Source organism: Pezoporus wallicus, unplaced genomic scaffold (genome assembly GCF_028554395.1).
Source record: "Pezoporus wallicus isolate ANWC-B61680 ecotype Strahan unplaced genomic scaffold, APGP_CSIRO_Pwel_v1 contig_10389, whole genome shotgun sequence".
NCBI classification, from domain to species: domain Eukaryota; kingdom Metazoa; phylum Chordata; class Aves; order Psittaciformes; family Psittacidae; genus Pezoporus; species Pezoporus wallicus.
The window spans coordinates 981,838-1,005,870 of record NW_026637666.1 but is presented as its reverse complement, the minus strand read 5'-3'; the positions used below and the strand labels follow the sequence as shown (position 1 = coordinate 1,005,870).

At 41.4% G+C, this 24,033-nt stretch overlaps 2 protein-coding genes across 2 annotated transcripts in view; both read left to right on the top strand.

The window, feature by feature from the left end:
• The window catches only part of MED13 (mediator complex subunit 13), a 53,704-nt gene extending 51,616 nt beyond the window's left edge, over window positions 1–2,088 (top strand). The window contains exons 29-30 of the mRNA XM_057407139.1: window positions 591–691; window positions 1,368–2,088. Coding sequence (XP_057263122.1) covers window positions 591–691; window positions 1,368–1,500 — 234 coding nt within the window. The 3' untranslated portion in view covers window positions 1,501–2,088. The remainder of the gene's footprint in view (window positions 1–590; window positions 692–1,367) is intronic.
• A 3,206-nt stretch (window positions 2,089–5,294) lies between these two features.
• On the top strand, window positions 5,295–22,511 carry INTS2 (integrator complex subunit 2). Its single transcript, XM_057407118.1, has 24 exons — window positions 5,295–5,632; window positions 6,187–6,325; window positions 6,954–7,056; window positions 7,295–7,408; window positions 8,055–8,185; window positions 8,274–8,447; window positions 8,981–9,207; window positions 10,002–10,127; window positions 10,489–10,560; window positions 10,653–10,767; window positions 11,442–11,510; window positions 11,960–12,094; window positions 12,570–12,746; window positions 13,449–13,557; window positions 14,480–14,584; window positions 15,058–15,222; window positions 15,411–15,612; window positions 16,144–16,269; window positions 17,825–18,014; window positions 18,933–19,175; window positions 20,209–20,316; window positions 21,412–21,517; window positions 21,642–21,818; window positions 22,250–22,511. The coding sequence occupies exons 1-24, from the start codon at window positions 5,340–5,342 to the stop codon at window positions 22,417–22,419; spliced, it is 3,576 nt and encodes a 1,191-aa protein (XP_057263101.1). The 5' UTR covers window positions 5,295–5,339; the 3' UTR covers window positions 22,420–22,511.
• The last annotated feature ends 1,522 nt before the right edge of the window (window positions 22,512–24,033 follow it).

Below are 24,033 nucleotides of genomic sequence, written 5' to 3'. Positions count from 1 at the left end.
CACTTAAGGCTACACAATAGTACATAAAGTCTGTATTATTAACATTATTCGCTTTTGACTTAAATTAGGATCTCTAATACCATGCTTTATTTTCTGATGGTACAGATATATCTTCTGCAGCCTTATTTGTGTCTGGATTAGCCTTGGCCTAAGGTCAGCTGTGGCTTTGCTATAAGACATATTTTTGCATAGAGGATTTATTATTTACCCTAAGCAGCTCTTTATATGGATTATAAATAGACCTGTCTTATGGAAAGCAACTGAACTTCCAAGTCCGTATGTTACTGGATGTCTTGAGCTATTTGAGTTGGTTTTTTTTAATAATCACTTAATGTAACAAAGGGATTAAATTTTTTTTTTCCTAAAATTTATTATACTACTAGCACTGTGCTTTTAGAAGAGATCTGCATGCATTTCCTTTGTATCTGGTCATTCCTGAACTTGTTAATGGCCTAAGGATAGGGTTTGTTTTGGCTTGTGTGTCAGAGACTAGAAGGTGACTGCAAGGGATGGGCCAACAACGCAGAAGGAAGAATACAGGCTGTAGCTGAACAAGGCAGTAACTGCTGGCATCTTCCTTTCTTTCCCAGGCCTCTTTGCACCTCCACGTGCCTTCAGTGCAATCAGACGAGCTACTCCACAGTAAACACTCCCATCCACTTGATTCTAATCAAACTTCTGATGTGCTCAGGTATTTATGATTGATCACTTGTAAAAACATTGTGCATTGCTGCTGCAGTGAACCTGCCTGTTTGTTTTCCTTGCTGTTAGCTTTTTTTCTTTGTGCTGCTGATATCCTTAACATATCACAGAGACAACATAAATTGCTGTGCTTGGAGTGATTAAAAGCTGGCTTTATCACAGAACAGCGCAATTGAACACAAACATCTCCAAGCCCTTCTTGAACTAATCGGTGTTGATTACAACTGAAAATATTTGAAAGACAATGAATTCCTCAAACCAGAAGAGAGTTTGAGGTGTAACATACAAGACAGTGCGTAAATTAGCGGAAGACAGTTATAGTTAAGCAGGGCACTCTTGTGGAAACACTGAAATGCTCAAGTACAAGAGTCTAGACTCGTGTATACACAGGCAACTTGCTGACAAAATGCCATTTTTTGTCTTCGTGAGTTTGGTTTTACTTTAATATGTGAACCTCTTGATGTTAACTAAGCACAGAATTAAAGTTTCCACTGAGAAAGTTTAGCTTTGAGCTGCGTGTAGTCATTCTGAAGGCATGTTATTTCCGAACATTGGCAAACCCCTTTTGTTTTTAATGCCAAAGAAACTGGATTATAGTATATTAGGACTATAAAGTACTGGTAAGAGAATCTGTTGGCTTAATGGAAGCTTTGTTTGCTTTTCAGGTTTGTTCTGGAACAGTACAATGCACTCTCCTGGCTAACCTGTGATCCTGCAACCCAGGACAGACGGTCATGTCTCCCAATTCATTTTGTGGTGCTGAATCAGTTGTATAACTTTATCATGAATATGCTGTGATCTTCATCTGACGTTTGCAAGACAAAAATGAGGAAAAGGGATATTTCACTGCAGGACTAAGTTATAAATCTTCTCAGTGGAAGTTGTTTGTGATGGGGTATGAATCTTGTTACTTGGAGCAAATATTGGTTTGACTTGTGAGAGGGGCAGCTATCACCCTGCTGTCTTTGAGTCACTGACTATGGGGGACGCTTTAGAATGATGATCCGAAAGTGTATTATAACATTTTTAGTAGCAAAATTAACCATTTTTCCCCAGCCACAGTATTTGTGAAGAGTAATGAGCCATAGTACCCAGTCATGGTTAATGAATATTAAAAGCATGGAAATGAGAAGAAACATGAGGAACAATTAAGTTTCAACCTATGGCTTCAGAACATCAAGATGTTCTTGTATTGGATTATAGTACCTAGTATTCAAAAATGCCTGCATCTCTTATTTATTGTAAGTTTTTAAATGTATAAATTGTCTTATATTTCTTAACCTCTTTTATAAAAATTTTCCTAGAAGGTTTATACTGCCTTCTTGCTTTAAAGCAATTGGTCTAAAATATATGTAATCGTCTTAATTAAAAGTTGCAGTAGGTTGCTTTTAGAGTATTATTTTTTTGTAAGGGGTGGGTGGGGACAGTAAATTTGTATTGTCTTGATGTACAGTTTAATGGGGATAGAGGGGTTAATGTCCATACCATTGTGTGTGGGGGATTTACAGCTAAGCTGTAGTTGCAGAGTACATGTACAGTAATGAAGTTCACTGTGTTTATATAAATTGAAAAGGTACCGGGTCTTACAGCATTTTATATCACACCTTTACAGAGTAACAATGGCAATATATAAGTGATATTGTAGGTGGTTTAACTTGTAGTGAGAATAAAATGAATAAACTCTTCAATTGAAGTTTGTGTTATGGTTCAGGGCTGTGGCTAGATTCTCAGATCCGTTTCCAGTATACAAGTTTGAATATCACAAGAATATCTGTTGAGCGTATCTACTGATACTCTTGGCACTGTGGTGACTGCGTTGTTTTCTTCCACCTGAATCTGAGGCGAAACACACGGAAAACTCTGATCTTATCCAAAGTCTCCTGTAAGGCTGAAATTTAGCCCAGCTCTAGCCATTTCACAAATGCGAGAACAGTCAATCTTGACTTTAAGATTGGTGTGTGTTTAACTAAAATGTGGTGTATATAGATTCTCAGTAAATTCTGGTATTCAGATTTTATTCCACTAGTAAAAAAAAAACCAACAAACCAGCACGAAACCCTGAACATTTTCCTTTTTTCATGTGTTTTTGGCACTGTGGTGAAGGTCCCAAGTATCAGTGAATGGCCTTCCCCATAACCCCTTTTCAGGCTCTGGCTGGGGCACGTGCCAAGGAGGCTTCGCCCTCCCTAAGGAAAGGACTGACAGATCCCAAGGCTTTCCTAGAAGTCTCCCTCAACAGTCACCGTTTTTCCTCAGCAGTTTTCCTCCTTTCTCCTTGCACACACCCTCTGTCTGATGCTGCTCTAAAATAGCCCCTACGGGTGCTGAAGAGCAACTACATTTGTTTTTTCTGGGTTTCTCATCTGACTGCAGTGCTCACGTGGGCCTGCTGCGATAACCCACGTCCTGGGTCTTAATACTGCCCGTCTCACTGGTTTAAACTGTTAAAGGAGCAAGTTTTAAGATCCCTTTGTGCACCTGCTGTTAATCCTCTACAAGGAAGGAATCGTGTTTACAAAACGTAGTGTTTTAATGGAAATCATGTTTGTAAATGCAGAATACCTGCCTGAGATCATTTGTCATGTAAACCGTCTCACTGAATCGTGTATATACAGTATTAGCAACTATTCTGGGTTTTGTATACAGAGATACAATTGGTGATGAAAATTCTCAGTCATTCCTTCAGAATAACATGACTGCAATCGCAAGTTCACATATTTTGATAGTTAGGAACTGGGGCTGTCGTACTTTATCTTGGTAATGGTAACACCACAGAGCAAGCAGCACACTATTGTCCTTCAGGAGCTGGTTTGTTTTTTTTTGCATTTGTCTGAGATTTTTGAAGTGGAAAAGTGCTCCTAAAACTGGAATTTTCAAAGCATATATCCTTTATATTTTTAAGCTTTGTTGCTAGGTGGTCATTTTCGGCCTTGGCTCAGTTTAGGCATGTTCCAGGGAACAGGTTTTGGTGTGGCTTTCTCCGAGTTCAATCTGACTTATATTCATAAAGGTAAGTGAATCAGCTGCCTGAACAGTGGTGTAACTGTGTCTGTTACCTGGATCACAGCCTTCCCTAGGAACCTCTCCAACTGTGAAAGCAGCCGGTTCCCCACTGCCCTGCCAATCCAGTTAAGGCAGATTTCACTACTGTAATCACTGGGTTACAAACGTTCAGCTAGGACAGACCGTGAGGGCCCTTTCCAGAGTGCAAGTCGCAGCCAGCCGTGCACACATCAGTCTGCCACCACCATGGAGCCAGCTGCTGCATTGGCCATCCTTTTTTTTTTGGCTAGTTATACTCCCATTTAACGATTTGAAGTGCACATCATGGCTAGTTTATGAATGAAATCATCACAAGCCGGGTCACTGGGGCTGTTTAGCAAGTACAAGCTTACAGAATGGTCTTGCAAGAAAGCATCGCTCGGGGCAGCACCCTGCTCGGTGGCTGGTGGAGGTTACCTCCTCTGAAGTATCCAGTGAGAGAACCTGGGATCCCTCCATTCAGATTAAAAATACGCATTTTAACCTAGCTCCTGCTGTGTTTAAGTCATTCACTCACCTTTGAATTGGATTTCTAAACACCCTGTTGCTAGGCCAGCAGGCCCCCAATTGTACTTGCAAACAACCCTTACGTTTTAAAGTAACATTTACATCTTTCTAACATTTCCTGAAGTAATGAACTATAAATGAATTTATATTTAAATCCTCAGCTATGTCAGTTATGGCACAGGTTATTGTATTTCTCTGTTTACCTCTGATGGCAATTTTAACTTCATGTGTTGCGATGAAGACCTGCAGATGGCTTTAATCAAGCACCATTTAATACTGTAATATCACAATATTACGTTGCATTATTTTAAAGCTTTCAGACATTAGAGTAAGATGTGTTTTGGTTTAACTGCTCTTGCACCATATACTTTGCTGCACACCAGCATGGCACAGCGTTATGGGTCTGTCGGGAGAGTACTGCTGCAGAAACCGTGTTCTGATGGGGGTTTCTGTGGAGAACGGATGAATTGAGGTCACAGTGTACACCACCGCTTCCACGTGGGAAGGGTTTGGTTTGTCTTTAGTGAAGGAAATGGAACTCCGCTTCGTGCTTAAAGGGTGTTTTTATTTCATTACTGTTTGTGGGTGCACTTTCTGTTTCCAGTGGCGCTTCCTGCCCCGCAGGCCTGGAGCCGGGACCGAGCACAGTCCTCAGGGTCACTGTTTCGGGACGTTACTCACCGAGCTTTAGGGGTTTCCGAGCGACCTGGAGGCAAGGCCCGGGCGCAGCGCTGGGGTCCGGATGCCACAGGCCAGGCCGCGCCGAGGGAGCCGCTGGAGCCGTTCCCCTTCCCTCAGAGCCGCCGTGCGCCGCGGCAGGGTTCTTTATCACAACAACTACCAGTGCAGCGGTCACGGAACAAACACAGAGCTGAATCGCGCCAGAGGAGACGGAGAAGTTCATACTTCTGACAGAAATCCAAACGGAATAAATCATTCCCGAAGCCTTCGCTCTGCCGCCCCCTCATCCACCGGCCCTCACTTCCTGCGCCCGGCCCGCAGTGACGCGCTCAGCGTGCGCCGGAAGTCGTGGCGGCGGCGGCGGCGGGGCGCGGGCTGCCGTGAGGGGAGGGGAAGGGAGCCCCGCCATGGCGGAGTGCTCCGGGCTGCAGTTCGTCAGCCCCTACGCCTTCGAGGCGATGCAGAAGGTGGACGTGGTGCGCCTGGCCGCGCTGAGCGACCCCGAGCTGCGGCTGCTGCTGCCCTGCCTGGTGCGCATGGCCCTGTGCGCCCCCGCCGACCAGAGCCAGAGCTGGGCGCAGGACAAGAAGCTCATCCTGCGGCTCCTGTCGGGCGTGGAGGCGGTCAACTCCATCGTGGCATTGCTGTCCGTGGACTTCCACGCCCTGGAGCAGGACGCCAGCAAAGAGCAGCAGCTCCGGTAGTGCAGAGCGTGGCGGCGTCTGTGGCGAAAGCCGCCGTGTGGCTTCTCCGGCTGCTTTATTCGTTGCTGCTGTTGAAGCGCGGCATGACCTGGCCCTCCGTGTCCCTCGGGAGCCTCCTGGGAGCACCCCGGGTTTGGACGGAGCAGGGGGCTGGGTGTCACGGGCTGCCCAGGGCCGTTGTGGAGACATTCCTGGACGCGTTCCTGCTCTGGGTGGCCCTGCCCTAGCAGGGGAATTGGAGTGGGTGATCTGCAGAGCTCCCTTCCAACCCAAATGGTTCCGCTGGGGATCTTTCTCCCTCTCGAAGTGCTTGGGGAGGTGCCCAGGCTGGGGGGAGGGGGGGACAGAAAGGAATCGGGGGCCCATGGATCTCACTCGACTGTGGTCAGAGTGGAGGTGCTTGAAGCTTGTTGGCTATGGAATTCCATTCCATGATGTGCTGCAGTTAACGCAGCCTTTTCTGGGCATTGGCAAGATAGAAGAAATCCCTGCAGGATTGCACCTTCCTTTAGCTGCTGCTGTTTAATGGCTGGTTTTAATTGTCTGTTAGGCACAAGCTGGGAGGAGGTAGTGGAGAAAGCATCTTGGTGTCACAGCTTCAGCATGGGCTGACGCTGGAATTTGAGCACAGCGATTCACCTCGTCGGCTTCGCCTTGTACTTAGTGAATTACTGGCAATTATGAATAAGGTAAATTTCTCTATTTCTGGGCGTTTACAAGTCTTAACAGCAGGGAAACGCACTCTGGATGGGTTGATGTGCTCTCTGGTTCTGGCGCTGCTGCTGCTGTGTGTGGGTACTACAGTTCTCATCTGCTTCAACAAAACTTGAAGTCTCAGTCTGATTGAACTGAGACCTGGGTATAAAGCCCTCAGTATCCCTCCACTTCCTATAGGAAGTCTTTCTTCCTTGGAACAAATGAGGGTGATGTTCGCTAGTCTGATAAAGACTTTGTAATGTGCTGTACTCAAATATAGTATGATTTTGTGAAGCATCAGTGCAGAAATCATGTTTGAAAACAAAATTATGACGTTTCTCCATCCAGTTCTTTATTCCTATTGCAGTATGATATCAGACACCTTATTTCTTGAACTTCTCCTTCCTGGTTCCCCCTTCCCCCCCCCAGTCCAGCACTTCACTTTATTTTCCTTGTGTAAATATTTCTCATTCTAAATGCTTTTCGCGCCTGCTCTGTGTTGACAGCTGTACGTTTTGGCAGGTTTCATGTATTCAGTCTGCTGAGTTTAAAGCCATAGAAGACTGAATAGACAGATCGCTTCATGAAACCTCGTTGGTGATGGTGAATAATGTCTTGTAGGTGTCGGAATCCAATGGTGAATTTTTCCTCAAGTCCTCCGAGCTCTTTGAGAGCCCTGTTTACCTGGAAGAGGCAGCAGATGTTCTCTGCATTTTGCAAGCAGGTGAAGTGTCCTGAATTTGTAGTGTTTTCTAACCTCTTACAAACGCAACAAAATCGCTTGGAGCCACTGTGACTGATTTAAGGTTAATCTAGGCTGTCAAGCTCTTGAAGAGAGGAATAGATCATCGGTTGTTTTTTCCATTCATTGGCTTGAGTGTATTATTTTGCATATTAAATGCAAGATTTCACTTGTTTCACAGTGAAACACTCTTGACTTTCAAACCCCTGTTTTCATCCAGAGCTGCCATCGCTGTTGCCAATAGTTGATGTGGCTGAAGCTCTGTTGCACGTTAAAAATGGAGCCTGGTTCCTCTGCCTTCTGGTGGCCAACGTTCCTGATAGCTTCAATGAGGGTGAGTTACACTTTCTTCTTGTCCAGGTAACTTTTTCTAAATGGTTTCTAGCAATACAGCCAATTCTGGGCTAACCCATGTTTCATACATGTTTGAGCTGAAGAGGCTTGCAAAATACATTTGAATACATTTATACCTAGAGATGCTGATGGGCTTCCATTCTCATGTTGCTTCCCCTTTCTTGTAGACTCATTGTGTGGATGTTGCAGCTATTCATGTGTAGGTCACCATAAAGGCTGACTCAGTGATGAATGACCAGGACTACAAACCTGATCTGGCCTTGTCAGTAGTTCTTGTCCCTTATGAAGTGAGAAATTTGTATTGCTGGTGCCTGTTTAGCATCCCTTATCTCACAGTAAGATTTCAGTCTCCAGGGCTGCCAGATTCACAAGGTACAGATAGAGTATGAGTAGTAACTAGAGGACACATAAATCTGTAATGACCCTGTAATTTCTCTGAGGACAAAGACTATCTCCTTGTTTTGCTTATTTAGTGTAGATCATGTGTTCTTGCCCAGACAAAGTTTGTGTGGCCCAACTACTAAATGATAGTGAGCTGAACAGAATGGTGTGGCTTGTGTGGCTTTGTTCATGTGGCTTTCTGTTGGAAAGGCTGGATTTTCTTACACCTCCCGTTGCATATTCAGTCTGCAGAGGTTTGATTAAGAATGGAGAACGGCAGGATGAGGAAAGTGTTGGAGGCCGACGTCGGACAGAAGCACTCCGCCACCTGTGTAAAATGAACCCTTCCCAAGCTCTGAGGGTCCGGGGCATGGTTGTAAGTCTGTCATTAGTCTGTCATGAGAATCCTCATTATTGGAGCTTTAAAAACAACAAAGATCATCGAACCTGAGCATTTTATCTAGGTGGAAGAGTGTCATCTACCAGGTCTTGGTGTGGCTTTGACCTTGGATCACACCAAAAATGAATCTTCGGATGATGGAGTGAGTGACCTGGTGTGTTTTGTGAGTGGTTTGCTACTTGGAACAAATGCAAAGGTTCGAACCTGGTTTGGAACTTTTATCCGAAATGGCCAACAGGTATGAAGACCTTTGAATATTCTGCTGCTCTTAGCGCTTGTGGTAACTTCCCTGGATGTGGGCACCCCTATTTGTCCAAATGCAAATAAATCCTGTCTTGGAGCTGCTTGTACAAGGCAACCTCTTCTTCCGGGACCATTGAGTCTATAAATAGTGTCCCTGAAGGTAACAGCTTTCAGTTGTTCCTCTGAGAGATTTTCAGGCATGGAAACCAGGGGATTGTAAGCTTCTAATGTTTACCTGATGAATATATTCATCCTCAGTGTTCACAATAGGAAGTTGTGCCTTGACTTCCTTAGTCAAGGAGTTAGTTAAAGATTGTGTTTTGGTGTAATAAGCTGTTATAATATGGTCGTGTGTTGCTGTTGCCCTGGTACTGAAAATTCTATCTAAAAAGAACTCTTCATCCCCTTCCCCCCCCTCCCCCTCTGTTTTTTTCTCTTGACTTCATCATTACGGAAGATTTTGTTTAATACATTGTTCAATGGGATGAATTTTACATTGTTGCTCTCATCTTTTAACCTCTTACACAGAGAAAAAGAGATAATATCAGTTCTGTGCTTTGGCAAATGAGGAGGCAGCTGCTCCTGGAGCTCATGGGAATCCTTCCCACGGTTCGCAGCACACACATTGTTGAAGAAGCAGATGTTGATATGGAGCCAAATGTGTCTGTGTATTCAGGACTGAAGGAAGAGCATGTCGTGAAAGCCAGTGCATTGTTACGTCTCTATTGCGCTTTGATGGGAATTGCTGGGCTGAAGTAATGAACATTCTAATGCTCTGTGTTCTTTATTCACTGTCTGTCCATTTAAACAGGGGTTGAGAGCTTTGTGCACTTCTAACATGAGCTGTCTCTTACTGCCATTGTGTCCTTGGAACAGTCTTGGCAGGACTCGCCAGTTTTGGTACTAGGGGAGGCCCTTCTCATGTGGAGGGCTGGAGCTGGCGAGAGCAAATATTTGTAAGAATAAGTAATGCCACGGTTCATGGAGGGAGGGGTGGTTTTCACTTTCCAGTATTATTCTCAGTAGGAAAGGGTTTTTTTCATTCTGATGGTAAAGATCCATTTATCAACTTTACTGATTTTCTTTTTGTTTGTTTTCATCTAAAATAATTTAGTAGATGTGGTGCTCTCTTCAGTGCTGCAAAATCAGTTCTACAGACTCGTTAAACGAAGTCTAAGCCCAAGTGGTTGGAGCAGTGTGTAGAAGAGAAAGTAGTGAAAAGCCCTAGCAACAAACAGTGTACGAATTCTGAATTTCTGTTCCTTTGCTTTTACTTTCTAGAGGGTGCTAATGTATCATCTTTACACACTGTTAGTTCTAATTTAAGTATTTAATGCTAATAGGCAAGATTATATCCTGGTGAAGTTTTCTCCTTATTCTCTCTTAACAGAGATTTTTGTGTCTTTAAAGAGAATTACAAGCTAATCTTGATATTTATTGATAGCAACTTGATAAACAGATTAAATAACAGAGAAAATGTGATGAGATGGGAAATCTCCTCACTTTTAAATTAGCAGTGTGGCTTTTGTTCTTCCTCTGTCCTATTCAGACCAACTGATGAAGAAGCTGAGCAGCTACTGCAGCTAATGACCAGCCGGCCTCCCGCAACTCCAGCTGGTGTTCGCTTTGTATCTCTTTCCTTTTGTATGCTTCTGGCCTTCTCCACTCTTGTCAGGTACTTCTCAATAGAGGAGGAGCTTAGTAAAGATGTTAATGCTTTAGCACTGTTAGGGCAGTGACCTCCCCAGAGCTGCAGTTTTTCTCTCCTAATTCTTTATACAAACCTCTGTATGCTGATTGAAGGGATTTGGCTCAGACTATGGTCTACCTTTTGTTTATAGCAAAACTTATGAGAGGGGAGCATTGGCATTAGCTTCGTTTGGAGTGGGTTTTGCTAAATACCAGTGAGGCCAAAATGAAGGTGTCAGAATGTCTCCTGGCTTAAGATTCCTCCAGTACTGGCTTTTCTAGTGATTGTTAGCAAAACTAGCGGTGTTTCCTGGGAAAAGGATCTTATAAGGATTTTCTTTGAGCAGCACCCCAGAACAAGAGCAGCTCATGGTTATGTGGCTCAGTTGGATGATAAAGGAAGAAGCGTACTTCGAAAGGTAGGAGCAGGCAGCTTTTGTTTTTAATCATTCCAATAATGGCACATTTACTTATGTCCTATTGGAAATCAACTCCTCTTTGTTATCATTAGCATTTCAGGTGTATCTGCTTCTTTTGGAGAGATGCTTCTCTTGGTAGCCATGTATTTTCACAGTAACCAGCTCAGTGCTATCATTGATTTGGTCTGCTCCACCTTGGGAATGAAGGTAAGTCCTAAACTGTTTCTAGCACCTATGTTTCTCTGTTCTTTAACTTTTTCCTGTGTATTTATACTCTTATATCTACCTCAGTTTTTACGTAAAGAACTTTAGTTTTGCTATTATACTTAAAGCAAATGTAAAGCAAAAAAAAGTACCTAGATAAATGAGTTCCTCTAGAAAAACATTAAACTATGCATTCCTCTTCATACAGAGCAACATTATGATAAAACATAATATGTACATTCTGAAAGTGCTTACCTGTTGAGGTCATTATTTGCAAGAAATGATGTTATTTTAGAAGACTAATTGAAGTAATTTCCATACTAAGCTGTAAATATTTTATCCTAAATAGTTTAGGGAAATATGGAGATGGGTAATAATTAGTTTCTGAAAATTACCAAGGGAGACTTGCCTTCACATCACTGTGGTGAAACAGCGTCTCATCAGATGTGAAAGTTAGGTAGGTGGGTTTTGGGTAAGGAAGATAGGGAGTGATGAGCTTGTGACGTTTGAAATGTTTGTGTTTTACCTGTGAAGTGTAGATGTGAATGTTCTCTGGGTATCCCAGTGAAAACAAGTTTAGAAAGTTGAAAAGTTAGCGCTTTATAAAAGGCATATGCAGTACTCATGTACAAGAAAGCCAGAACGTGAAATGACAAGTACTTTGTTCTTCGTTTCAGATTGTTATTAAGCCCAGCTCACTCAGCAGAATGAAGACAATCTTCACCCAAGAGATTTTCACTGAACAGGTATTTTAAGCCTGGTTCTTCTTCCCCTTCCCACCCCCCCTTCCCCCCTTATTTTTATCCTTTTGCTCTTTTTTCTTTCCTCTGTAATCAGTTTGACCTACAAGAGGAATCCAAGCCCTGATGGTACTGAAGAGCCTTGGCTTGCTCTTCTTCTACTCTGATCTGAGTATGCTTTTTGAACACTTGGCTTTTTTAAATAGCAGCCAAGCAAAGGAACCATTTTTGTCACTGTGACATTACATTTTGCAGTAGCAGGAGATCATTCACAAGTGTTGTACATGTGCTACCGCTCTGCACGTGCTGTATGTTCTTCAGCTTCCAAACAGCCAAAACTAAGTAAATGCCAGAAAGACTGTAGCTGTGTGTGTTTGTCACCTTGTGCTTATGTACTGTGAGAAGTTGAACAGTTGTGGTATTTTTTTTTTGGTGTTAATTGCAACTTTCCTTAGGTTGTTACAGCCCACGCAGTTCGCGTGCCTGTTACAGGCAATCTCAGTGCCAACATTACTGGGTTTTTACCTATTCACTGCATTTACCAGCTGTTAAAAAGCCGATCATTCACCAAGCACAAAGTATCCATTAAGGTATGACCTTCATTTTATTTCTGCTCATAATATTGACTAGGTTTTGCAGGGGGGGGTCTTTTGGGTTGAATTTTAGGAAGAGTTCTTGATGACTCTTATAGCCTATTGCCATGTAACTGAAGAAGGGGCTGCATATTAAGTTAGGGTACCCAGTTTTAGCTCTGTTATCTAGAGGCCACAACTTAGTGAAATTAAAAATGATAAGAGGATTATCTGTCTCCCCCTGTCTGCGCTTAACAAAATCACAGTTTTTCCAGCCAGGACAAGTTTTATTGGTGGGTCTGTGCAGGGCCGGGTCCATGATGCACAGGATATAGTTTATGACCAGCCCCAACTCAGAACTGGTGTTATGCTTTCCAGAATCCAAGCCTCATTCAGTTACATTTTTTGTGACTAGTTAAAAGGGGTGTATTTGCAGCTAAACCAAATTGCTCTCAGCTTTGAAACTGAACAGATAATGGCATGTTTTTCCTAGGACTGGATCTATCGGCAGCTCTGTGAAACCACCACTCCACTCCATCCTCAGTTGCTTCCTCTCATTGATGTCTACATTAACTCTATTCTTACTCCTGCATCTAAATCCAACCCAGAGGCCACGAATCAGCCTGTCACAGAGCAGGAGATACTGAATGTTTTTCAAGGACTGACTGGGGTAAATGGTTTGTTTGCTTCTGTCATGTACTTTGATCTGAAGTGTTTTATATATATGTGCAGTGTTTTTTATATATGCGTGATGCTGATTTAGCAAGTTGCCTCACTTTTTTGTCTTTAATGCCTGTATAGTAAACTGCCTCCTGCTACAGGGGTGGTCAAGTGTTTTGAAGTGAACCTTGTTAGTGGTACTCACATTTTTAGGAGGATTGCTATTTGTCCCTGTCTTGCCCATTTTCTTGCAAACTCACCAACTCAAATCTTAAAAACGCAAAGAAAAGCACTTCATGGATTGAAAAGTGGAGGTGTTTATGTAGGATTTTTTGTATGTTTTTGGTATGGATTTGATCTTGTTAGATAAAGATGCTATTTAACTAAAGCACTGCAGCTAGTTTTGAAAGAAGCATTTTCATGATAGAAGCATAAGAATGGTCACTTGGACAAATGTAGAATGAGTGGCAAGCATTGACTTGCATCAGAATCCTGGGATTACTCCTTGTTAGCATCCCAAGATGTCAAAAATACAGTTTCTTTTTGAAACTCATTCAAGTTTCCTGCAACTTTAATCCTGGACCTTGTATGGTTCAGTATTTTTACACAAGGCTTGCTGCCTGGTCTTTCTCATGTTTGCAAGGAAATGCCACTTTTTGTCCTCAAGTATCAGGAATGCAGTATGACCTTTCTCTTTTGGTTTTATGTACAGGGAGAAAATACTCGTCTTACTCAGCGATACAGCATCACAACGCAATTGCTTGTCCTCTACTATGTCCTGTCATATGAAGAAGCACTTCTGGCAAGCACAAAGATACTAGGTACATATGAGTGCAGCAATGGAAGACAGATGAACAGCAATTTATATGCAAAGAGAAGAATTCTTACAATAACTAGAATTCATGTTTCTGTCGATTCACACAGCATAGAAAGCTTAGATTCTTGTAATAAATACAGCATTGCTGTACGAATTTGGGAGAGAAAAGTTTCTGCTAAAACTCTGTAGCTGAGTAATTTGTTTCCCAGGTTAAAAGGGGTCTGAGCTAACCAGAAAGTTGCCAGACTTCTTAATTCCTTCAGATTGTTGTCTATTCATGTGTCATCAAACTTGCACATATATTTCTTTGGGTTGGGATTTTATAGTTGACAATGCTGAATGATCTCTTTAAATCAGTCCTTAAAGAATGAGGTGTAGTTTATTAATGGAGTGTAATTTCATTGAAAACATAGTGTTTATGTCGGGTGGGTGTTTTTACCTGCCCTCTTTAGGGTGCCAAACTTGCAGCATTCATCAGTGCTGTTTGAGAAAGGGCAAAGTACTATAAAATAAATGATGGTTCTTCCTGCATTTCTAACTTCCCTCACTACAGGGTGTTTTGTGTGCCAACAGTTTGAATTCCAGGTGCCAACCGATAACCATTTGTAAAACCCTTGAATAAAGAAAGCGCACATTTGAGCTATGATCTCAAAATGAGCTGGACTTGGTCAAAGATAGTATGGAGACCCTGCAAACAAATCTAGATGCCAGGAAATCTGTAAATGGAAATCTTCACAGAAATGGTTTCCTGAATAGCCTAACGTAATACCTTCACAGGAATGAGATGTGTTATTTGGGATTGTCTCTGTTTTACCCTGATAATATAGAAACAAGTGCTTTACGTTTTCTTTATTGATTCGATTGGGGAAATAATTTTTTCCCTACTTTAACTGTTACATGTGGTTTCTTGTCCTTTTCCCTTACAGCTGCCATGCAGAGAAAACCCAAGTCTTACTCTTCAGCCTTAATGGATCAGATTCCAATCAAATACCTCATCCGGCAAGCACAAGGATTGCAGCAGGAACTGGGAGGTATATCTGTGTGTGAAAGTGTAATGTGTGTGAAGAAGGAAGGCTAAGCATGCTTCCAGCCCAGCAGCCGTTGTCTGTTCCATAGTGTGCCTTCCTTTCTCTTTCTTTTAAAGTCTGTCAGTAGTAGCTATGAGATTACATATATGATTTAAGAGTAATAGTTGAGGAAGGCAGTTCTTTTTAGAGTAGGCCTTGCCGATCTGGGGTAGGTTTTAGAGTAGGAATTCCCTGAGAATCCTAGAAAGTGTTCCAGACTGAGTTGAAGAGTTCCTGTAGGGTCCTCCCATCTTCCCAAAAGGTAACTTTTCCTTTCTGTTGCAGTTAGAATATCAGGCTATAAACACACAAGCACTTTGAACTTCTTGGCAGTGATTCGGTTAAGGTCTGTTGTTGAAATGATGGGCACAAATATGTTGGGGTGAAAGATGTAGCTGCTCAAATCTAAGGTGTGTACTCTCTTAATACCCCTAAAGGCTTGCATTCTGCGCTGTTACGCCTTCTTGCAACTAACTATCCACACCTCTGCATTGTGGACGACTGGATCTGTGAGGAGCAGATCACGGGCACTGATGCCTTACTGAGGAGGATGCTTCTTACAAACATTGCAAAGAATCACTCTCCCAAACAGCTCCAGGAAGGTAAACTACTTCATCTGAAGTGAGCAGTGTTCTTTTTAAATGGGTTGGAATATAGTTGATTTGGAAGCGTGTAGCCATTGCATTCATTCGATCACACTGCATCTGCGTACTGAAAGTGTGCTGCTGCCAAGTCAGAAAAAATGTCAGAAGTCCACTTTTACCAAGATCCCATTGTCTTCATTTCACAGCATTTTCCATGCTGCCTGGAAATCATACCCAGCTGATGCAGATCCTGGAACATTTAACACTTCTCTCAGCTGCTGAATTGATTCCGTATGCAGAAGTGTTGACATCAAATATGAATCGCTTGCTGAATGCTGGAGTCCCTCGGGGGATTCTTCAGACTGTCAATAAACTTTGGATGGTTCTTAACACTGTGATGCCGAGAAGGTAGGCTCGAAATACTGGTTAGTGTGGTGGTGCAGTTAGGTGGAATGGCACTTTCTGTTTCAGAAACCATGACACAGTGCCTTTGTCTGGGAAACTGGAGGTTGTGACTGAATAGGCTGTGTTGGCTTTGAATTCCTTTTTGCTCCTTGAAATTTTTCACCTCTGCATTTATAAGGAAGGTGGTTCTTGTTCTCACGGGAAAGGAAGCCACCAGTTTGCTTAAAATATAGGAGTATGGCTTTATAGTGTACGTTGTTGATGGTGAATTACTGATGAAACATGAACTCACTCTGGTAAGAACATGCCTTTTCTGAGGAAGCGAGTGATCTATTGGAGGGAAAACAGTTTGGTTACTGCAATTGCAGTGAACGTAAGTTAACTATGTCTTGGCTGAATTCAGGGGCTGCAGGTGAAGTGTGGGGTTTCTGCCTCTTAACAGGCCTAGAAAAATACAGCAAATGAGTGTCCAGATACTTACGTGATCCCTTTTCTCATGTGGATTATCTATTAAAAATCATCATCTCATTTTAGGTTGTGGGTGATGACTGTTAATGCTCTGCAGCCTTCAGTAAAAATAGTCCGACAGCAGAAATACACTCAGAATGATCTGATGATTGATCCCTTGATTGTACTGAGGTGTGATCAAAGAGTTCATAGGTAAGCACTTCCCTCCTTGAGCTTTTTATGTTCTGTGCTACTTACACTGAAACATTGTGCAGCTAAACATAGAAGTTTTCTATAAGACACTTCTAAAAGCTTTCAGTACCACAAAACACAGTTTCAGACTAATCATCTGAGCTTCTAAGTTCCGTCTTTTTTCTGATAAGCTTGTTGATGTGAGGACTGAGTGAGCTGGGTGTGCTGTTTCAGCAGGTCACACTCCCCAGCTGCATGTCTGGTTGGACAACCTTGCACCCAGTTCTGTTTTGGAAACTTTGGGATTTGTACATAGGTCATCCATTTTAGATTTGTGTGTGTGAATTTGTTCTAAATAGACATTGCAGCACACTTAAAATGGCTGCTGCCACATGGTGGTGGTGGCTGCTGAGGTTGTAGCTGTAGCATCCTTTCACTTCACACTGTCTTTTGTCATCCTTCATGGGCCTGTAGGTATTCCACCTTTTTGGGTAACAGTTTCTGCCAGTGGATGCTTGATGGATATGACAAAGGTAGATTTGCTTAATTTCTGAAGAAAGTCTTTCAGTAGTACCTAGAAATTAGTTCCTCTAGATGTCAGTGGTGACAGAGGAGGATGTGTAATGCTGCTTTATGGCTCTGATGCAGAAGAATAAGCTGAGAATTGAAGTAGTGAAAATTATCATAATTGGTAGCAATGGACCAGCTTTTAAGGAGAATATGAAATAATGCAAACAGTAAGTCAGAATTTGTAAATTATAACTTTGCTTTTCACAGTAATGAAGCAGATTGCATCTGTTATTCTGAAACAATATTGTTAACAATTGTATATACTTCAGCCCCTGGCTTTACTCCTTGTATATTCTTTTTTATGTTTTCTGTCAGTTGTGGTTTATTTTTCCCCTTTTTGTTACCATTTTGTTCATAATAAATGCCTAATAGTCAGCTTGATTTGTTCTTCATGTTCTTGTTTGTATGCATCTGTCCCCCATTGCCCTTTAGCAATGGAGCCATAAATCCAGTTTTCTTTTGAGTTGTTACAACTCTGCTAGACTCAGGTTTCTGTTGATGACATCTTTAATCCTCAGCCCGTAGGTGAAATATTTAAATGTATGTTCCTTCAGCCCTGGATGCAAATGAAAAATCCTACGCGTCTAAAACTGTTAGGGAGATATATAATGCAGTGTGACTTGAAAGCTATCGTCATGGTATTGTGAAGCAGTTCAGAGCTTGCCTGCATTACTTTTCTCTGTCATTCAGATAATTATTTTTCCTTACTTCACGTGCATCTGACCCTTTTTGGGTTTCCTTTGTTTGTCAGAAATTAGTCTCTTCAGCAGTTGCTTGGTTTTGTAGTGTGCACATACGTGTCTGCACATGAGAGAAGTAGGACTGAATAGCAGGCCAGCGTAAGGGATAGTGACCTTTAGTATTTTGCTAGGGAAAACAGCTTTATTATGAACCAGACTACAACCAAATGAGCCTTTCAGAAGTGTTTTTAATCTGTTTATATTATTACTGTCTTACTGTTTTGCCTACTGAAATGCCTTTATTTTATCATGTGTTCCTGTATCAGGAGCCCTCCTCTGATGGATATAACTTTACACATGTTGAATGGATATCTTCTTGCTTCAAAAGCTTACCTCAATTCTCATCTAAAAGAAACAGCAGAGCAGGACATTAGGCCATCCCAAAACAATGCAATGGGTCCAGAGGCCCCAGAAGTTACAAGGGAAGAATTAAAAAATGCATTGCTTGCTGCTCAGGTAAGGGGAAGGAAATGGATATTAAAGGATGTGAGGGAAGGCAATGATAAAACAGAAAGACAGAAACAGGAAATTAAAAAAGGAGACCTTTTTACTTCTTTTTTTACTGACATCTGTTGCTGTGAAAAAGAAAACTGCCTCTGTGTTCAGGTTGTTAAATATTGTAGGTCTTCTCTTTCCTAGTCTGAAGCATTGTGTTGGTTAAATACTGTTGTGTTCTGTTAGAACAGTTAAAACAGCCCTTTTGTCTTGTTGCTTGTGTACAGAGGTTTGTTCTGTACTTATATTTGGAGCAGTAAAACGTGAATAAATGTGACAGATCTGTGCATGACCATTTGAACTATGTTATCTGAGAAAAGCAGCCAGTGAGGCTGAACAATGGTTAACTTAGGTTGACCGTATGGAAATTCCTGAGTAATCCTGTTGCACAGACAGTCTCTTCTTACCTCTGTCTGGAAAAATGTCACATATATAGTCCCTGTTAGAAGATGATCTTTTGACTTACTAGGAAGTTCCTTATTTAAATGAGTAGTGTAGTCTCCCCTGAATACTGTGAATTACATGGCCATGTCCTTATTTTGTGTGATCTGGATGCTTTAAGGGACCATTGGATACTTATTTTGAAACAGTACAAGATTCCATTGAACTTACTCTTTTGATCTGTTATTATCTGTTGGAGTGAAGCTTATTTGCTTTTGAGTCTTGATTCAGAAAAAGCGTTTGGATTTTTTTAATGTTCTGTAGGATTTGTGACTCTTGAACTGACTTGGTTTTATTCTATGTAAAAGAATATCTATAGGTATAAGTTTTAGCCACCTGACAGTCTTCTGTTTCTTAAATAGTCATTAGTTTGCATTCGATTTCTTTGATTTCATTGGGTTTTGTTTATGCATGTTATGTTGCTTATTTTCTTCACAGGACAGTGCTGCTGTGCAGATTCTTCTAGAGATCTGCCTACCTACAGAAGAAGAGAAATCCCAGAGCAGTAACACCCACAGTTTGCTGAAGAGTGTTCATGGTACCACAGGCCCTAAGAGTCCTGAACCAGAAGAAGAAGACAGCCTGCTGTGTAATCTTCGAGAGGTCCAGTGTCTGATCTGCTGTCTGCTGCACCAGATGTATATAGCTGATCCCAACATAGTTAAACTAGTTCATTTCCAGGTCAGCTTTGCGCTATTTTAGTGGTTTTCATGTTTCCTCTGGTTAAGAAACAGATGAATGAAGGTGTCAAAGGATGTTGAATGCTGTTCCTCAAAAATTAAACCAGTGCACTTTACTGCTTCCCATCCTGTCAAATTTGTAGTACCTACATTTCCTCCATATTTCAGTGCTTGGACTTGGTGTTGTGGCTGAGAAGGGAGCACCTAAGCTATGCCTGTTCCTCATCATTGAACACAAGCTTTGTTTGTGCCTCTGCCCTTTCTTGTACCAAGATAGTTTGTCCATTCTAGGCCAAGGAAAACTGGCCTCATCATCTTCTGATTACTGGCTCCACATCTTTTGTGGGTTAGTTATTTTTTCTGGGTATGTTTTTACTTTAGTATGCCCATTATTCAAAACTGTAATTTGGCTTCAAATGTAAACATTATCCATCTTATGTGCCCTTTTTGTTAGGGCACAGTTCATCTCAGAGTGGATGGAAAAAGGCTGCCCCTGGCCAAGCAGCTGTAGGCCTTCAGAAAAAGAAGTGGGGAAAGGCTAGCTATTTTTAAAAGATGAATGTGGTTTTGATGTGTGTTTAATTGCTCCTTGCCAGATGGCAACAAATTTAACACATTAACTCCTCTTTAAAAGGAGTTAATTTGCCTCGACTTGGAACTGATTAAGTGCTAAAACATTCATAATGGTCAGGTCATGAAATAAGCAAATTGGGGCCTATGGTGAAGTTTGGGGCATGGGGGAAAGACACAGGAGAGGGTCACTGCAGTCTGGTTTAGCTGTAGGAGTAGGGGACAGTTTCTAGGCAAGTAATACATTGAATACTGAGGATAAAGAACTGATTCAGACTCTGCGTTTCTCACCCAGCCTGCCTCTTGGTGCCCTGAGATACTGGCCTATTGCTTGTAATTCTGAACAAAAGAGATTTACAAGTATATTAGTGTTGAAAAAAGCATTAACACAGATAAAATTTTAAATTCTAATTGAAGCAGAGTTTTTAAACCCCGCTGACACATCTGTTTCCTTAATCACGCAGGGTTATCCATGTGAACTTCTGGCACTGACAGTGGCAGGTATTCCATCGATGCACATCTGTCTGGATTTCATACCAGAGCTCATTGCTCAGCCTGAACTTGAAAAACAGGTACTGGACAGTCATGTAGCTTGAGAATCACCATGAGCAGTTAAACCTGATGAAGTATTGGTTAAGGGCAGTAAATTAAAGGATCATTAAGAAAAGTCCTGTCCTAACTTGCCTGTGATATCAAGCTAATGTCTGTAGTGCTTTTACCTTAAATTAAAGGCCTGCTCTTTAAATCCCCTTCAAATCAGAGATTGTGACAACTCCTCTAACATTTCTCTATGCACTTGCTTAGGAAACACTCATGAATTTCAATATTGCCTTCAAGCACATGAATGAAAGCTCTATTCAATAGTGACTTTCATTCTTTATATTGAGTATAAATCAGTTGGCAAAAAATTTTCCTATTAAATTTTGTCTGATATTTGTAGCTACAGGAACTTGCATGAAGATTGGAATTCTAAAACTCTTTTTTTGCAATGATACTCTGTAGAGCAATGAAGCAGCCATAAGATCAAGTCTTTTTCCAGGGAATATTGCTACTGCTTCTTGAAGCAAGCCTGGGACAAGACTGTAAGGCAGAATTTTCTAAATAAATTTCTCCTTTGCCAGTTGTCTTACCAGTTCTTTCCCTGGTCTAACTGCAAAAAACAAAGCCTACTAGAATGAGATGTGTGGCTTCCTCAAAGCGATGTTTTCGAATCTGAAGAGTAGTGATTTCTTCTTGCTACAAGCTCAGCAAAGGGGGAGGAGTCAGGAGTTTGATTTTGAAGTGTTTCACCCATTTTTTTTTTTTAGGTCTTCTCATGATGAGCAACATCAAATAATAATTTGTTATTACTCTCTAAAAGGTTATATTGTAAATTGTGTGTTGCTTTGTTGCTCATCTTTAATGTCAGGACAAATTGTGTCTTTAGGGGAGATTCTGAACCACTAGTGCTGGTACTTTTGATTAATGTTAAATGTGAGGTGGGGGGGTGTCCTCATGTCAGCAGAAGAAATTCACAATACCTATTATTAAGGATGCTCTGTCTTTAACTTCCCCATTGGTAAAATAGAGAGTATTTAGTAAGTTACATGTAGAGCTTCGGATAGAAGGTACAAAGCAATCTGTAACATTATTGCTTATTTCTCTTTTGCCTTCCACCTGCTTAACAGATATTTGCCATCCAGTTACTTTCATTTTTGTGTATCCAGTACGCACTACCTAAATCTCTCAGCGTGGCTCGTTTAGCTATCAATGTGATGGGAACCCTACTCACAGGTAAGCACTCTGGCAACTAACAAAGACACTGTTGTGTTAATTACGATTGTAAAAGTAACAACATTCCTTGACTGGATTTTTATAATGATTCCTTTGTACTTAACCATTTTCTTTTCCTTGGCAGTTTTAACCCAGTCGAAGCGCTACGCTTTCTTTATGCCAACCCTGCCTTGTTTGGTGTCATTCTGTCAAGCCTTTCCTCCTTTATATGAGGATATTATGTCTCTGCTGATACAAATAGGGCAAGTTTGTGCCTCTGATGTTGCTACACAGACAAGAGATGTAGACCCAATTATTACACGTAAGTAAAATACCTTGTAGTTCAAAAGTATTGCCATAGTCTCTGGGAGAAAAAAAAAGTTTGAGTGCAGTTGGAATGTAGTATGAAATTTACTGCTGGTGTCTTGTAAATATAGGAAGAGTAAGGATAGGCAGATTTAATGGGTTGGAGGGCAGAGTTTAGAGGCTAAAGGGTGGAAATACCCCATTTATTGAACTTTGTACTGCTTTTCTTCTGGTTTATTTCCCTGCTTGTATCATTTCAAGATGTATAAAAAAAAAAAGGAATATTGTAGTGTCTGTTGAAATAATTTGTTGAGTTCTGCCTGGTCCATGACCTAGCAATAGCTAAATTTCATAGCATACCTGTGTTATGGGTATAATGGAACAGTTTTAATTTTTGATTTACTTATTTATTTGTATGTACTTTGCTGTTTCTGCTTAATTTTCTAGGTCTTCAGCAACTGAAAGAGAAACCAAATGAAGTGTCAGGACTTTGTAAAGATTCATCTAACAAAAGCTGTTCAGGGGACGTTGCAAGCATGGACCCTGATGTTCGGTTATGCCAGTGTGTTGAAAATACTATCATTGAAATAATTAACATGAGCGTAAGTGGAGTTTAGGAAGAACTCAAGTCAAACTGTTCTGTAGCTAATCCCATGGCTTATGGTGCCTAAATTTGGAGAAAGATGTGGAAGTAGATTGAGGAACTGGAGCTCAAGAAGTCCACGTTTTTCATTCATTCAATTCAGTTACGGCTGAAAAGAAAATTCTTTGAAGAGGATTATGTTGTTTCTGGTGAAAACTTTTGAGGCTGATGGGGTCAGTAAATAGTTTCCAGTGAAACTGAGCATGTTTTTCAGGCTTGCTTGGTTTCTGAAGCGGAACAGCAACACCCAGAAGGGTTTTACAAGACTCTTAAAAGCGAATACTGTATTTGTTGAGCAAACAGCAAAATGATGGGTAAGAAAAATTTGAGATGGAAGCACTTGGCTTATGTTAAATCAGATACTGTTCCAGAGCCTTGCAGAGCAAGATGGAATACTCCAAGGAAGACTTGAAAAAGTGGTGTAACTACCTTGTACCATCACACTGAGTACTAAGAAAATGCTTTCACTTTTTGTTAATTTGTCTTTCAAACCATTGGTCAAAGTTTCAGTTCATGAGATCAGGAACTTCAGTTGAAGATCAGACTGCATTAAAAGTGTGAAACTGGTCTAAAAGTTTTTTTAAAGAAAGGAGTACAAAATAAGCTGTCTGAATGTGATTTCTGGAGAATGGGTATTTTTCATGCAGTTCAGATTGTTCAGTATTTTTTAACATCACTTAGTTTAAAAGGGATGAGAAAGACTTAAGAAGTAAGTGCCCAGGTATTTTTAAGTTGTCATCAGGATAAGATTTAAAAAGGATATTGGTGTTGAGGGTGACTGTGACAGAAGCTGCATTTCCCTGTGATGAGGGGAATGACAGGTTTTAGCCATACTGAAATGCTGACATGCAGCTGAATCCTTTGTGCTTCATGTATGAAGTTGGTTGTCCTTTCACATCTACAAAAGCTGCAGGATTTGGCCTCGACAGATGGGTTTTGTGCATTGCAGACTGAGGTGTGTGGTGCTGTAGTTGGGAGTTTCCTGATGGTGTGTGACACAGCATGTGTTTTTGTGCCAGAGAAAGGAAATGCAGGTTTGGCTGTTGTGCCAGAACGCAGTACTTTGACACACTTGAATTGCTAAACTTGTCATTCCAGCACTTATATTAAGTGACAGCAGCCAGGGTCCTTAAATATGGGAAATACTGTTTTCAGTTTAAACCAGTTTATATTCCAGAAATAATTGCCTGATTCTTCAGTGTGGCCTTGACAGAGCCTTTCAGAGCTTGTCTTCGGCCCATGTTGGATGGTGACTTAGGAAGGCTCACACCAGATTGGGGCTGCATTCCAGGATGTAACCACCCGCTAGCACCATCTGGCTACCAAGGATATCCTTGTCATCTTGCTGTAAAGTATGTAAATAACCTAAATGTATGGTTTGGGGGTTTGTTTTCTTTCTCTTAAGCGTGACTTTTATATGCTGTAGTGGTATTTAAATAAAAAAAAAAACAAAACAAACTGGCTTACGGCTTAATTCCCAAGGGACTTACCTGTATGGGGTGCCCTGACCCCGGGGCCGGCAGAGGCCGTTCCCCCGCGGGTGTCCGTGCGGGGGGCGATGTTGAAAGCCCGCTGACCTTACAAAGCA